Source organism: Triturus cristatus, chromosome 1_2 (assembly GCF_964204655.1).
Source record: "Triturus cristatus chromosome 1_2, aTriCri1.1, whole genome shotgun sequence".
Lineage (NCBI taxonomy): Eukaryota > Metazoa > Chordata > Amphibia > Caudata > Salamandridae > Triturus > Triturus cristatus.
In genome coordinates, this window is record NC_140580.1 from 650,683,938 (window position 1) to 650,699,651 (window position 15,714).

General features: G+C 42.7%; 1 protein-coding gene across 1 annotated transcript in view; it reads left to right on the plus strand.

Annotated features, from left to right (window-relative positions):
* Positions 1–15,714, plus strand: part of TSPAN14 (tetraspanin 14) — a 306,394-nt gene that overhangs the window by 240,148 nt on the left and 50,532 nt on the right. Inside the window, exons 4-6 of the mRNA XM_085608121.1 lie at positions 1,728–1,874; positions 2,706–2,876; positions 8,341–8,466. Coding sequence (XP_085464247.1) covers positions 1,728–1,874; positions 2,706–2,876; positions 8,341–8,466 — 444 coding nt within the window. The remainder of the gene's footprint in view (positions 1–1,727; positions 1,875–2,705; positions 2,877–8,340; positions 8,467–15,714) is intronic.

Sequence of the window (15,714 nt, forward strand, 5' to 3'; positions counted from 1 at the left end):
TTGGCATAATTAGAATTTATTTGGTTCAATAACTTGTATCTTTTCAATAATAAAGACAGCAGCTTGCCTTCCCTGTGCATCATTTCCATGAGTGAATGCCCCAATAAATTCTCTTTGAACTGTATTACTTCATATATAGAGTGTTCACTTGCCTAAGGACTTCTTGGCACTAATGCACACAAGATGTGGACTGGTCCTGGTATAGTATGAGAATGTGTAATGCCTAAAAGGCTACAGACCGAGCTGGAGGAACAGCACGGTTTAATGTTTCTGAAAAGGCGATCTTCAGGGTCTGCGCATCGGGCTGGGGATGTGGTGGAGAGATTTTTCTAGAGGTGGGCTTCCTTTCCACAGAAGTCTGTCCATGTTAGTTTACCTCAGAGTATTTATTCAAAAAGGCTGGGTCACCACACCTGAGCCTGACTTTTGCGGGTACGAAATGCTTTGAACTAGGTGCACTAACATACTAGCAGGCATTGTAATCTCACCAAAACTGGCAAACTGGTTTTTTTGTAAGGGCCAGAATTCTCAGCACTGCTTCGGCATTCTATACATATATTACAAGATGTTAAAGGTCAGAACAATTATTGTTATCAAGTCTGAGTAATATCAGACTTTTTTCCCAAGATTGTATGTTTGGACTAAGAATGCTAAGATCCTTGGTAGGATAAAGAATTTGTAATTTGAGGGGAGAAAGAGAAATTGTCATAAATGAAAATACCAACATTTCTCACTTCCGCAAAAGGCTGAGCACAAAATCCCATGGACTTGGACCAGAAAACAGAGTTGCGGTTGCACTCCTTATTACAGTACACATGATCTCAGCTCTTAAGTTCCTACTTCACTGCCATCCTATGAGGACTCTAGATAGTGAAAAAGCTACGTGCTGTGTCTTGCTTTCCCTGTGTTTTCTGTGTCCCTACTCCACCATGAGTATGATGCTGTATGGAATGTGTTTTTGTCCTTGGAGTGTTTGTCTGGCATTGTCACCACGTGGGACCAAAGGCTGAGCATGAAAGTCCCATGCTCCTGGTGGGGTATACACTTGTAACCTGCAACTGATGTTCTTAATGTATCCTGATCTATGAATAAGGAAGCTACCTGTGTGTACTGCAGAGTCCAGACTTGTTACTGGGCACAAATGACACTTTGCAACCCCACTGTCTTATTTTTCCTGCTGTGTTTTTGTAAAACTAATTTTCTTTATTTTAAGAATATCCAACAACACCATCCTATCTTACCAAGCAGGAGTTTCTTTTCATTAGAGTCTCACTACGAGAAAAAACTCAGGAATTGCATGGCAAATTGTAACCATTTTATAAATTCCAAACTGAAACAGTAATATTCCAGTGACAAAACAACTTTCAAGATGATATGTTTGTGTCAAAATGTCAGTGTTGCTTTTAGTTAGCATATTTAACACACTGCACGTAACATGGTGCAACAAAAATCACTTCTGTAATTATCACGCACAGCTTGTACAGTAACATAATTTCATCATTACATTAACCTCCCACCATCTCTCCCGATAGCATATAATTGAAATGCCTTGGAAATATTTTGTGTGAATTTTAACTTAAGTGTTATCTCCATTTTCAGCCTTCTGCAAGCATCACATGCTTTTATATCTGGAGTGTAAACTGAATTGGACCTGATCATGCATTTATATTAACAACTGTTTATGAAGACGAAATTGTTAATTATGGTCAAATGTTTTTGTGTACCAGGGTGTTCTGTCTGACATTACAAAGGTCACTCGCCTCCATGGCTTTGATCCTGTTTACCTCGTCCTCTTGGTTGGGATGGTGATGTTTGTGCTCGGCTTTGCTGGATGCGTAGGTGCACTCCGGGAGAATATTTGCCTCTTGAAGTTTGTGAGTATCAAATTAAGTTGTTTTGATCAGTGTGTTTGAAAGCATTTTTTTCTAAAAAAAAAAAAAGGAAATAACTTTCAAGTCACTGGACAGTGCACTGCTTTCACCCTTTCACCTTTCAAGTTAGTTGTCTGAACTTAGTCCTCAGTTGGTGGTGATTGAAGGCTACCAAGATGGAAACTTGGTTCATATTACACTCTCTGCAACAGTCTTGCAGCTTCACTGGCCTGAAAATAATCATTTGCTTTGCTCGATGGTATATATTTCAGTATGTTAGTTGACGTTTCAAGAGAACCTTGGTGTGGGCTAATTACTACATCAATACAATTCTTGTCTTGATTGGCACTCTGGCTGATAAATTGAGGCAACACATTTCATCTCAACTTCCATCTCACTCAATTGAAGACCCTTGCAAAGTATGGTTAAAACTAGTAGTTGGCCCAGTTTGGAGGGAAACTTGAAATGCCACTTGTTGTGTTTAACCTGTTCAGTGAATCTATGACTTTAGTTTAATGCGTTTGTTTTTTCATACTCACTGTTCATACACCTATACTTTGTAATTATGTTTTATTGAAAGCAAATGTAACAGATTATGTGGATGTCATACCTTACATTGACACTTATTCATGCTCTCGTGGGACTTCAACATTGAGTGCATTGATACGTATATTCTTGTAAGAACTGTATCATGGTTAATGTGCCATAAGATCATATTGCCAAGAATCGACTTGAGGAACCTTGAGAAGAGGAAAGTGTTTGATGTAAGGATGTGTGAGAAGATGATTTGAAGGGATGTTGTAACCATTAACTTGCACATTTGTCTCCGCTCAGTTCTGTGGCGCCATCGTTTTGATCTTTTTCTTGGAGTTGGCTGTGGCCGTGCTGGCTTTCCTTTTCCAGGACTGGGTGAGGGACCGAGTCAAGGAGTTCTTCGAGAACAATATTAAGGCTTACAGAGATGATATTGACCTCCAGAATCTCATCGACTCTCTGCAGAAAGCTGTAAGACTGCTACTTGTGTTTCCTCGTATTTGTTAGGATTTCTTTATAAGTTTGTTTTCTTCATTTTCGGTCAAAAGGTTTTTTTAAACGTTTATTTCAATTAATGTATTTTTCTTACTTTGAGGATTTAATACGCTTCGAGAACAGTCACTTGAGACGATTCCTCTCAGTACCTTATTTAGATGAGACATCAGGATAGTAATTAAACTGAGGAAGGAGCAATGATAAGTTAAGGACTACTTCTTATTAATGGCTGATTTGCCACCCAAGTTTACCTCATAACACCACTCTTGACCATTCCATCCAGTCCAGCAAAGCTGTAACTCCATTCACAAGCATGAATCTTCCCGCTCCTCATTGAACTAAGGTCCATTACTGTTAAAGAACTCCTACCAAAATCTCCTCTGTAGTTCTCCATAAGCCATGAAACTGCACAGTTCACAAGACACATCCTGTCTAACCAACTATTCCACCCACTTTTGCATCTGATTCAAAATCCTATTTACTAGTATTAAAAACCTGAATATTTTAACTGTCCATCAGCTCATACACCAAACAGTGGCATGTTGCAGTGAGAGCTCCCTTCCAAACCTCCTACACTACGCCCAGCACGTCCCTCAAAGACCACAGTACAAATGCAGGTTCTACCAAACAAACACAAGCCATGAGAGCATCCTCTGCCCATCGAAAATTGTAAATGTCCATTAGTGTGACTTCATCTCTCATACATCTCTGCTTCACTTGACAAGTGTGTCGGCACACAATTGGAGCACGCATCCATACCTCTTGCTCGACTCCCAACAATTTCAGCAGAAAGTACTCTAAAAGTATACCTTCACCATTCATGCACAGCAATTGGAGTTGCCTCTTAGTCAAACACCTGAGAATGTGTCCGTCTTAATCAGGGGTATGAGACTATACAAATGCTTCAATTCAGTACACTGTTCACACTGCTTCAAAGGCTTGATGCTTAACTCCGATATCTTCTGATATGTGCATGGTAAGAAAATGTAACTGCATAAGTGTAACCGCCCAGTGCATTCTACTTCTTTGTTTATCTTCGATGGACAGTTCAGGAGACAGGATGGTTAAATCACGTTATCATTAGTAATCCTGTAGGCTTTATTGAACTTTAAATGTTCCTCATGAATCGCTTCTGGGCAGACCTAAAGAACATCTACTCAAGAACTGTTTAATTTTCCATGTTCCTTGAGAATGACTCCTCAGTGAATGTCTCAAATAATTTTGATGTGGGAAGGAATAACTTGCTTCATTCTCCACAGATTTCTTCTGGGTGGACCCCACAAAAACTTTACTTTAGAACAAAGAAAGACTTTTTTTATATTCATGAGTAATGACTTTTTACCAAACAGGAGTCAAATGTCTGTGAACCAGAAGTACAAATCGTTTTTGAGGTCACAAGTGGAGCGATTCACAGAATTGGGCCACTTGCGGCTGCAAAAATGCTTTTTTATTGTAAAAACACCAAAGTGCGATTCTACAGAATAAAAATCGGAGTTTGTGATTCGGTATTTGGAATTGGCCTGTTAAGGGCGTTCTTTCCAAATACCACATCGCAGTGGTATGTATCAATGATTTTCAACTGAATTCCTGTTGCAAAACAATGTTTTATCAGCAGGTCAAACTTTGTGGTAACCCATTTGCAAACGGGAAGGGGGTCCCCTTCAAGTGTGTTAAAAATAGACCTTTTAATAGCAGCCAGTGGCCTCACAGACAACTGCCGACCCTGAACAAAAAAAAAACAAGCATTGGCATAGCCAATAGGTCTCGCCTTTGGGATCCTATAAGTGTTTAGCCATGCAACAGATGCCTAACTAAATACTTATAAGGTCCCAAAAACAAGACCTATTGGCTATGTCAAGCGGCCGTGCAGCCGCGAAAGTGATCGCGATCAAACATCAAAGCGAAAGTGAAAGTACTTGTGTCAAGTTCGGCGTGTGCAGCCGCGCACCTGTACTGTAGGTCTAGGCTGGCCTGGTAGCACTTTTTGGAGCCCTCTCAAAAAGTCTCGCCAAACCAGCGCATGCGCTGGGTCAGGCGAGACCTAAAAAATTAAAATGGTCCTTTTTTTTTTTAAATATATTTTTTACGCATTCCGTTTTCCTTTAAGAAAAAGGGGCTGCATAAAAAAAAAAGTTTGCTTTATTTAAAAACTATCACAGACATGGTGGTATGCTGACCCTAGCAGGCCACCTTCCCTGTGACAGCTGTCATCCCTGATGGGTTGCAAACTGCGACTTGCCCTATTTTTTAGTCATGAATTGGTTGGTGTGCGACCCACTGAGAATCAGTAATTTAAAAATAAAAGTTTTATACATTATGAATAGCGATTTGCTAATTGTGATTTGTAAAAAACAAAATTGGGATTTGGAAATCGCTATTCCCATTGTTGGTACAATTGGACCTATCTCAAATTGAAGTGTACCTTATATCTATGTACTCTGAAGTGGTGAACATCCTGTGTTCTCGATGAATAGTATCTGTGTGCTTTTGCTTTCCTAGGAACTTGGAGTCTCTAAATTCCTTGTAGAGTGCAAGTACGTGGACCTTACAAATAATTCTGTATGGATTGATACAGAATTGCTCCTGGTACCTAGCACTGGCGTGAACTTTACCAGTATTTTCCTAAAATACAAATATCCTCACAGTAACTTTATTCTTTTACTTTCCTTCTAGATTGCTTGTGAACAAAACCAAGAGAAACGTTTCTATGATTCTTATCTTCCCTCTACATCCTAGTTGGTGTACCTACAAACACATCACCAGAAACTGTGCAACACTGTAACTTTCCTTTCCGTAACAAAATGAAGACTTCCCAGCAGCTTTGGCCACTCAGTTTAGAGTGTAGTTGTCTCTGAAAACTGTGATTGCACTTCTTATTCTTACGATTTACTTTAACACTTTAATACAGTGCCTGTGTCTATTCAGTTATATCAAACACACTAAAAAGCCAGAGGAAATTTAGAGACCAGCGTGTATTGGCTCCGCACAACAAAAGTCAGACACACAATGAATCACCCGGGTCTAGGAAGCTAAAGTAATAGTATGTTAAATTAGGTGTACAGGGATAATTTGTTATTTGGACGAAAATCCTCACCCACCAACTGTGGCATGCTTGATCATAGGGGTTCCTCCTCACACCACAAAGCATTGTGTCGTGGGCTACAACTCCTAAACAAATTAGGAGGAGCTCTTTGGATGTTTTGATAAGGCCCTATTTGAGACAGTGGTGTGGGTGAATAATGCAGTGTAATTGGAATAGTGAATCAAATGAATTGAAACAAACTCCACCACAGACTGTAGGCTTTGTGCTTTTCAGTTGAGTCCTCTAGTCCTGGCGAATAGCGGACTTGATAAGGTCAACAATACGGTGTTTACCCTGAGCCCCCTGCCAGGGCTGCTTTCGAGGTTGCTCTTGGTCCGTCGCCCAACTGACAATGGGGGCTTTGGGCGCCCAGCGCTTGAATGCCGACGCTTGGTTTTGCACATCATGTGGCTTTTCGGTGCCAAAGGATTCTTGGGAGCCAAAGCAGTTTAGTGCCACCTTCAAAGGCTTAGTCGGCACCGATGGCTGGGGCTGGTGCTGCTGTTGGCCCCGATGGTTGGCTCGGACTCTGCTCTGAGGCCTTTGTTCAGTGGACTAGAAGTCTGAACACAGACTTTGGGGCTCGATGCCTGACCTTCTTGAGGTTGGTGCTTGGCTTGGTGCCATTGTGGGTGTGGAGGGGGCTGTCGTACTCTCAGTCAACGTCTTTTGGTGGACGAGAGGCAGTTCCTCTGCCTCACAGTTGGAGTGTGAGCTCAGTTCTGGGTTGAAACAGACGGTCTGTTGCCCCGAAGTTTCTGGCTGTGGCTCCACCTTGAAATCTTGGCCCGAAGAGTTCATGGGTGTTGTCTTCCTGACGGCGTGCCATGGTAAGTCGAGCTAGGTGTCAATCTTGAAGGTACCGTGGTATTGTTTTGTTTTGAAAGGCAAGGCAGGTAGTGCAGGATGCCTCATAGTGCTCCAGGGAGAGACACTAGTTACAAACGTGATGGTGATCCGTTCAGGGTTATTTCGAATGGCATTATGAACAGTTTGAGCTCTCTATGGAAGAAGCTGACAAGGCTCTGGGAAAGGGAGGGTGAAGAGCAGTGGAAGGAACTCTGGTATCAAAGTCAATGGATGTGACGAAGCAGAAGAAGATTGTTTATGCGGATCCGGGTGGAAGAACCGAGAGGCACCGGTGTTGAACAGTGGAGGGCGTTGAACCTGAGCTGGCAGGATGCACGTCAAAACCAGACGATGGAACGAAACAATATAACAATGGAGCTGATGCCAATGCTCATTACCAATAATAGGTGGACTCACCATAACTCGTGACTCAAAGACTTCTTTAATGAAAAACAAGTTGTACACATCCAAGCCCAACACTAGATGGCTGGAGTATGCACACCATGTGAACTTACAGCACTACGTGCACAAATCTATGCTTACAGGGTAAGTAACGTTTTCCTTACTCACCCTCATCTAAATTCTTGTTGTCACCTATTTGACAAAATGCATTCTTTCTTATGAATTTTCTCTTTTGCTATAATGGTACCCTACAGGTTGACTAACCTATTTGTTCCTTCTTGACATAAGGCGATTGATTCTACTTGTCTTCCTGGACCAGTTCTGAGATATCGCCACCCTTGTTCACAATGTACTGCTACAAAGCTCTGGTCAGTTTCCAGTCTTCCTCGTCGTGTGCATGGATTTTTAGATTCCGGTTTATTACAACATCTTTATCACAAATGTGAGACAGCCTGTGGTAAAACAAACATGAGTACCATTAAGGACTGATTTACCTGCTGCTATATGTCTAGTTTCTAGAATCACAATGTCTAGATCGATCCAGTTGTCTTAACATGCTTTAGAATCTGCTGACTGGCCATGGTTCCACCTCCCCGTATCTAATGTTTAAGCTTAACTGACCAATGAGTAGTTGTGCTATGACTAGTCTTTGCCCAAGGAGAAGACCTACACAAATTACCTTTTTACAGTAAAGCCAACATTATCTGATCAGTTAGAACTCACAAAAATGATTGAACTTTACCCCATTCCTTAGATATACGTGGCCTCCCTCTGAGTTCTTATGCCCCGTACCAGAGCCTGCCTAGTCAGCTAACTGAAGATATTTCAGAAATGATACCGAAGGTTCTGCCAAAGACCATGAGTCCCAACTACCTTCGCCTCTTCAAAAGAAGACAAAGTGACAAGGCTTATTCTGCAACATGTCCAGCAAAGGAAGCAACCTCCTTTAACCTTTACTCTTGGAACAGAATTAATTAGCATCTGCAAAAATCTCAGAACTCTGCATTGTTCATATTGCAGAGCACTCCAGTGCTATGAGCTTGTATGAAATAATAATTAAAGGAAAATTAGTCTGTAACTGATAATGTTTTTTTTTGTTTTTCGCAGAATATGTGCTGTGGCGCCCAAAGTCCGGATGACTGGAATTTGAATGAATACTTCAACTGCACGCTTGACAACAATAGCCGGGAGAGATGTGGCGTACCTTTCTCATGCTGTACCCCTGACCCAGCTGTGAGTTATTTCTATACAGTGTGTCATTGACTGTTAAAGTTAGCAGTTCCTGTCCTTCACTAAAGGATATCCTTGCCGTAGTCCATAAAAAAGGTTAGCGCTAATTGCCATGTTGTAGCTCATCGCACTACAAATGGGCCAATTTTGGAAACCAAAAAAGATGTCCTTAGCAAGCTACCTACTCTGGTAACATGCATATATTTTAATCACACACCGAAATTCTTGTGAACACATATTAATAGTTCCATCAATTGGTCAAGTACAGTTTGGTAGGTCAAACTTTTATCCAAGGCCATTGAGGTGGATTAAAATGAAAAATCGAGTCAGCTAAAAGTGCAGTTACAATCATAAACAAATGTCATAGAAAAAATTGTATATATGATATTGCATTAGTTGATAAGTATTATTACACTGTAGAAGTACATAGTTAACTAAAAAGATCCCCTCAAGTACCTACATTTTAGAGGACTTTACTTCCATACTGTATAAACAGCAGTATCAAATATTGCTCTTTTTTTTTTTTTTGTCCCTTCCTCTTTAACAATCTTGGATGCAATTAGGGGAGTGGAATGCGCCACTGATGTTATTTACAGGAATAAAAAAAAAAACAAGCAGTTTCAAAGCCAATAGGTCTCCCCTATGTCAGAGCTATTGGCTATACCAATGAGTTTTAGCCATGTGTTACACGGGAAACTGCATTTACAATGAGGGCTTCAAATGCTATGCCTTTACCACGCATCCTTTATCCTGCAATACTGTTGCCACGCATTTTATCACACATACCTTTACGTTGCAAAGTAAGTATATATAAGGTAGGTGGGTATGTGTGTATATATAGATATATTATTTATATATACATATCTAAAATGAAATTACATTTAGGGTTTAGGGGCAGGTAAAGGAGTTTTTAGGGTCTAGGGAGTGGGTAAGGTAATAGGGTGGCAAGATATATATATATATATATATATATATATATATATATATATATATATATATATATATATATATGAACCAAACAAACGCCACTGCGCTTGAGAGGGCACTCGACGGTGTTCTATTCCCTCCGGAATTATTCGCCTTTAGCAGCCCGCCTTTCTGCAACTCCAATGTTTCACCATTCCCGACGCGTTTCAAGGCGATGACGCCTCTTAATCATGGGTTGTATACAGAAGCACAGACACGCTCACCTGTCTTTCACTCCTTTTTATTCAAAGTTAATTTGGTGAAGAACCGCCCTCAGTGGGCGTGGCATGATGATTGCAAGCGCATTTTGGGAAATGCAGTCCTTTAGGTGAGTAATATTCCCTTGAGTAGGCTCCATGCCCCTGTAATATTTGAGTTCAATTTGAGATCCTTGAGTAGGACGGCGTTGAAAAAGGCAGGCTTTATTCTGCTAAGAACATCGTGCCACCCAGAGAGCGATCGTCCCCCTCTTCAGCCTTCTCAGCAGATGAGAATGGTGCTCCTCTCCCACGGCCATGGCTGCCGTGCAACAATATGAACCAAACAAACGCCACTGCGCTTGAGAGGGCACTCGACGGTGTTCTATTCCCTCCGGAATTATTCGCCTTTAGCAGCCCGCCTTTCTGCAACTCCAATGTTTCACCATTCCCGACGCGTTTCAAGGCGATGACGCCTCTTAATCATGGGTTGTATACAGAAGCACAGACACGCTCACCTGTCTTTCACTCCTTTTTATTCAAAGTTAATTTGGTGAAGAACCGCCCTCAGTGGGCGTGGCATGATTGCAAGCGCATTTTGGGAAATGCAGTCCTTTAGGTGAGTAATATTCCCTTGAGTAGGCTCCATGCCCCTGTAATATTTGAGTTCAATTTGAGATCCTTGAGTAGGACGGCGTTGAAAAAGGCAGGCTTTGAAACGCGTCGGGAATGGTGAAACATTGGAGTTGCAGAAAGGCGGGCTGCTAAAGGCGAATAATTCCGGAGGGAATAGAACACCGTCGAGTGCCCTCTCAAGCGCAGTGGCGTTTGTTTGGTTCATATTGTTGCACGGCAGCCATGGCCGTGGGAGAGGAGCACCATTCTCATCTGCTGAGAAGGCTGAAGAGGGGGACGATCGCTCTCTGGGTGGCACGATGTTCTTAGCAGAATAAAGCCTGCCTTTTTCAACGCCGTCCTACTCAAGGATCTCAAATTGAACTCAAATATTACAGGGGCATGGAGCCTACTCAAGGGAATATTACTCACCTAAAGGACTGCATTTCCCAAAATGCGCTTGCAATCATCATGCCACGCCCACTGAGGGCGGTTCTTCACCAAATTAACTTTGAATAAAAAGGAGTGAAAGACAGGTGAGCGTGTCTGTGCTTCTGTATACAACCCATGATTAAGAGGCGTCATCGCCTTGAAACGCGTCGGGAATGGTGAAACATTGGAGTTGCAGAAAGGCGGGCTGCTAAAGGCGAATAATTCCGGAGGGAATAGAACACCGTCGAGTGCCCTCTCAAGCGCAGTGGCGTTTGTTTGGTTCATATTGTTGCACGGCAGCCATGGCCGTGGGAGAGGAGCACCATTCTCATCTGCTGAGAAGGCTGAAGAGGGGGACGATCGCTCTCTGGGTGGCACGATGTTCTTAGCAGAATAAAGCCTGCCTTTTTCAACGCCGTCCTACTCAAGGATCTCAAATTGAACTCAAATATTACAGGGGCATGGAGCCTACTCAAAGGAATATTACTCACCTAAAGGACTGCATTTCCCAAAATGCGCTTGCAATCATCATGCCACGCCCACTGAGGGCGGTTCTTCACCAAATTAACTTTGAATAAAAAGGAGTGAAAGACAGGTGAGCGTGTCTGTGCTTCTGTATACAACCCATGATTAAGAGGCGTCATCGCCTTGAAACGCGTCGGGAATGGTGAAACATTGGAGTTGCAGAAAGGCGGGCTGCTAAAGGCGAATAATTCCGGAGGGAATAGAACACCGTCGAGTGCCCTCTCATATATATAATTTTATTCTACTGGCGGTTGCCAGTTTATAGTTAGGACCATGTGTCCATAGGAAATCCGCAACATTCTATTTGGAACAACTTTGGCGCCGGTTGAGGAATCCTCGCGAAATTTTCAAAATAGGTGGGGCGCTCCGCTCCGACCCTGAAAGTACCATGTGAAAAAGCCTTCTGCTGTGATATCACGAACCATGTTTGAGAGAAAACTATTTTCTCATACTTTTCCCACAGAGGTTTGGAAGGTGATCTATAAGCTAAACTGAGAGCATATTTTCTGTAAATTCACATTATCTTTCTCAGTCATGTAAGAATGAATTCTGACATTCTCAGTAAAACATGTACATCCAACAAGGGCAGAGACTGTCAGTTGATTCCTTTGTGTTCTACTGCAGCTTCCCAGAGTGCTCTAAAGAACAACTAGAGCGCTAACAGTCTTACTTATGACAAAAGTATGGCACACCTGAAGCCATCTTGATTGGAATAAAGTGGTAACACTTAAAACATTTAATTTACAAAGGAACAAAATGAGGGGGTTCATTTTGCCATATAAATTATGATTAGTGCTGCAGAAAGAAAAACTAGGGCACATTTTGACTTCTGAAATCCTCTTTTATTTCATAAAAACATTCTGACATGCAGACTGAAACATGCACTTTGAATACCAGCAGCAGACTTGCCTGGTGAGCAGTAGCTTTACTACAGTGATCTAATGAGCAACTAGAGTGCTAATATTCAGAATTTATGGAAAATGTGTGACACATCTGAATGCCTTCTTGATGGAATCAAAGTAAAAAGCTGAAAGTATTTCCTACTGAGGAGACTGCAGTAAATGAGGAAATTAGGAAACTTCATAACAAATAAATCTCCCAAGATGGCCACCAGAGACAAAAGAGCCCAAATGTAGCCCAAATATCACCCAGATGTAGCCCACATGTAGCCCAATGACAGAAGTGTGCAAAACACTTATTTTTTGTGTATTTGCAGTTTTATATAGTGCAGACTTGTCAGGTATTGGAGTGCTTTACATGAGCATTGGTTACATCACACAAGATCTAATTCATTTTGGTTGTAGACATCGGGATATTAAGTGATATGACCAGAATCACAGAATGTTGAGCTGAAGCAGAAACCCCAACCTGGTTCCCCAGTTGCAAAGTCTGCAACTCTGGAAGTAACACCACATCCTCTCCCCTAGGTGCAACATTTAATCAAGTGGTCAACTGGATAAAAAAACATAAAGATTACAAATAATTTAAAAGTTCTTTGTCGCTATTTGAAAACTCAGAAAATATATCCTCATTTTAGTTTTTAGAGCACTAACCATAATTTTGATGCAAATAAGACCCTCCCATATATGTAATTTCTAAAGGAAATACTCTAGGTATTACAGTTTTGATTACATCAATATGACGTCAGGCGTTCCACACTTTTGTAATAAATATAGAATGTTAGCAATCTAGTTGTTCATTGGGATACTGTTGAGAGGCAGAGGCCAGGGGCACGACTCTGAAAATTGAAGGCAGGTAGGAGAGTGCAGGGGCAACAATTTGACCACACTGGGCAGGCAGGAAGGGCAGTGGCAGCACAACAGACTATGGAGGGCAGTGTAAAGGGGGGCAGGGGCAACAAACCAACAATACAGGACTGGCAAGAGAGGCTGTGGCAATATAATAGACCATTGTGGGCAGAAGGAAGAGGCAGTGGTAGTACAACCATACATGCCAACAGACCCGTTTCAGCCAGGAAACGTTCAATGTTTTTGAGCTCAAATGGGCTTTATTTGATCTGTCTCCTGTCTACAATCTCCTCTTTTTCAATCTAACTCAAAGGGGAAAATCAATACCCCAGTTTTTTTTCAAAATCTCCCTCTTACCAAGTTCAAAATGTTCGCAAGTATGGTACATTGGATCATGGTAGGCAGGAGAAATTGGGTAGGGACATGGACTCGGATAACAGAGGACAGGAGGGACATGGAGAGGTGCACCAAACTGACCATACAGGGCAGGCATCAGGGTTTGCAGCAGCACAATACACCACACAGCGCATGCGGGACGGGAGTGCAGCACAACAATCCATAGAAAGCAATATGGAGGGGACAGGACCATGCTCATGGACAACAGAGAACAGAGGGGAAAGAGGCAATGGTCGCTAGCTGACCATAATGGACAGACAGGAGAGAAAGCTGCAGCATAACAGACCATAAAGGGCAGGAGGGACGGATCAGGGGCATTACAATGGAACAGACAAGCCAGGAGGGAGGGAATAGGGGTCTGCAAATGGAAACAGAGGGCTGGGGGCAAGGGGGCAGGGCAGGAGCAGCAAGGTAACCATGGAGGTCAGGCAGGATGGGCACTAGAGACAAGACACACCATGGAGAGCAACAATGAGACTATGATGGCATACACACAGACCATGGAGGGAAGGTGGGAGGGGGTCAGGAGCAGCTAGTTGACCACACAAGGAAGGTGGGAGGGGCCATGGCAGCACAGAAGATCATGCATGGCAAGCGGGAGGGTTAGTGGCAGCACAATGGCTATGATGGGCAAGAAGGAGGGTACAGGGGCATGCACAAAGGACCATGGAGGATAGAAGGGAGGGTCAGGACCTGGGCACAGACAGAGTTCAGGGGAAGGGGCCTCACAACAGACCGCGCGGAGCAGGCAGGAGGAGCAGTTGCAGCACAACAGACCAGTGAGGGCTGAAGGGTGTGGTGGCAGTAAAATGGACCATGGAGGACAGGATGAAGGGGATAGGGGCATGGCATGTGGACAGGCAGGGTAGAGGTGGCAGGGACAGGTTACAGTCATCTGACAATGCTAGGCAGGTGGGAGGGGAGTGGCAGCTCAACAGGACACTCAGAGTAGATAGGAGTGGCAGGTCCATGGAACATGGTGGGCAAAAAGGATGGAGCAGGGGCATGTACAAAGACATCGGAGGGCAGGGGGAAAGAGAATAGGGGCAGAAAGCTAAGCACAGAGGCTAAGCAGGAGGTCAATGATGGTCCATAGAATTGGGCTATGGAGGGAAGGAGGAGTGGACTGTTACATCATGCTAAATGGAGGGCAGTGGCAGCACATCAGACCATGCATGGCAGGAGGGAGGAGGCTAGTCCATGGATTCAGACAACAGAGGATAGGGAGGACGTTGATGGGGCAGCAAGCTAACTGTTCAGAGAAGGTGGGTATTAGGAACTTTATTGTTTTTAAAATGTGTCTGTGCGAACTACTTAAAATATGAACAAGTATGCAGCATAATCTCACTTTTATTCAGGAAGAAGAGGACGTTTGTGACTGTGGCTCCGGGCTCACTTGGCAGAAACACCCCCTGACCCTCCACCCCCCATCGCAAAATGTAATGCCCGTGAAAAGGGTAGGTGGACGCAGTGTTATATAGAACATAGTCCTGAGAGCACGATTGAAAATGAAAACTAGATATAGTATATGGTATAAACTATGCACCAAAAAGTGTGATATAAGATGAACCGGGGCGTGAAATATAATATGCAATACATTGTGCGCAATGACAGATTCATTGGAGAGCGCGAGATAGCACAGGCACTAGCGCATGCTATGCGATATGCGCCTTGGAGTGTAATATGCACAGGGCAGTGTTGTGTAACCTAACTAGTCTCTAAAGTTGTAATATAAAATATGTTCTGGGGAGTGTAACGTTGCATATGCACTGTGACAAAGATATGGATCTCAGATTGTAATATGTATGGCATAGCGCTGTGCGTTATAACATAATACAAAAGACCGTGGTCCCAAACCAATTGATAACACTAAGCAATAATCCTATCAAGTTATATCATTCTACGAATCTGAGCTAAATAAGCAGAAATTATTTAAGATAGCTCATGGTATTCAATACAAGATTCCAACCTGAAAGCAGCAGCAACATCCAATTTTTGAATCACCATACATTTATTTACGCAATTTCATAAGTTCTATGATATTTGACACATGGTTTCTCCAGAGGGAACGTGCATAAAGCAAGAGTGCTGAAGGGTGAGTGAGTGAGTGAGAAGGAAATAGTATGGAACACAGTGAGGCAGATATTGATTAACTTCACAGGGAGACGGTTGTAAATCACCGTTCAAACGAGCCTGGTCACGTTTAAAGATCTCACAAATTAATTATATATTTGACAAAACAGAATCAAATTCTTGATGTGGCAAGTAAGAAGATTGCGTGTCCCAGGCTTTTCAAAAGGGGCGTCGACGTTTCGACCCGTCTAAGTGGCACAGAGGAAATTTGGAACCTTGGCCGTGCGGGTTTTCTTCAG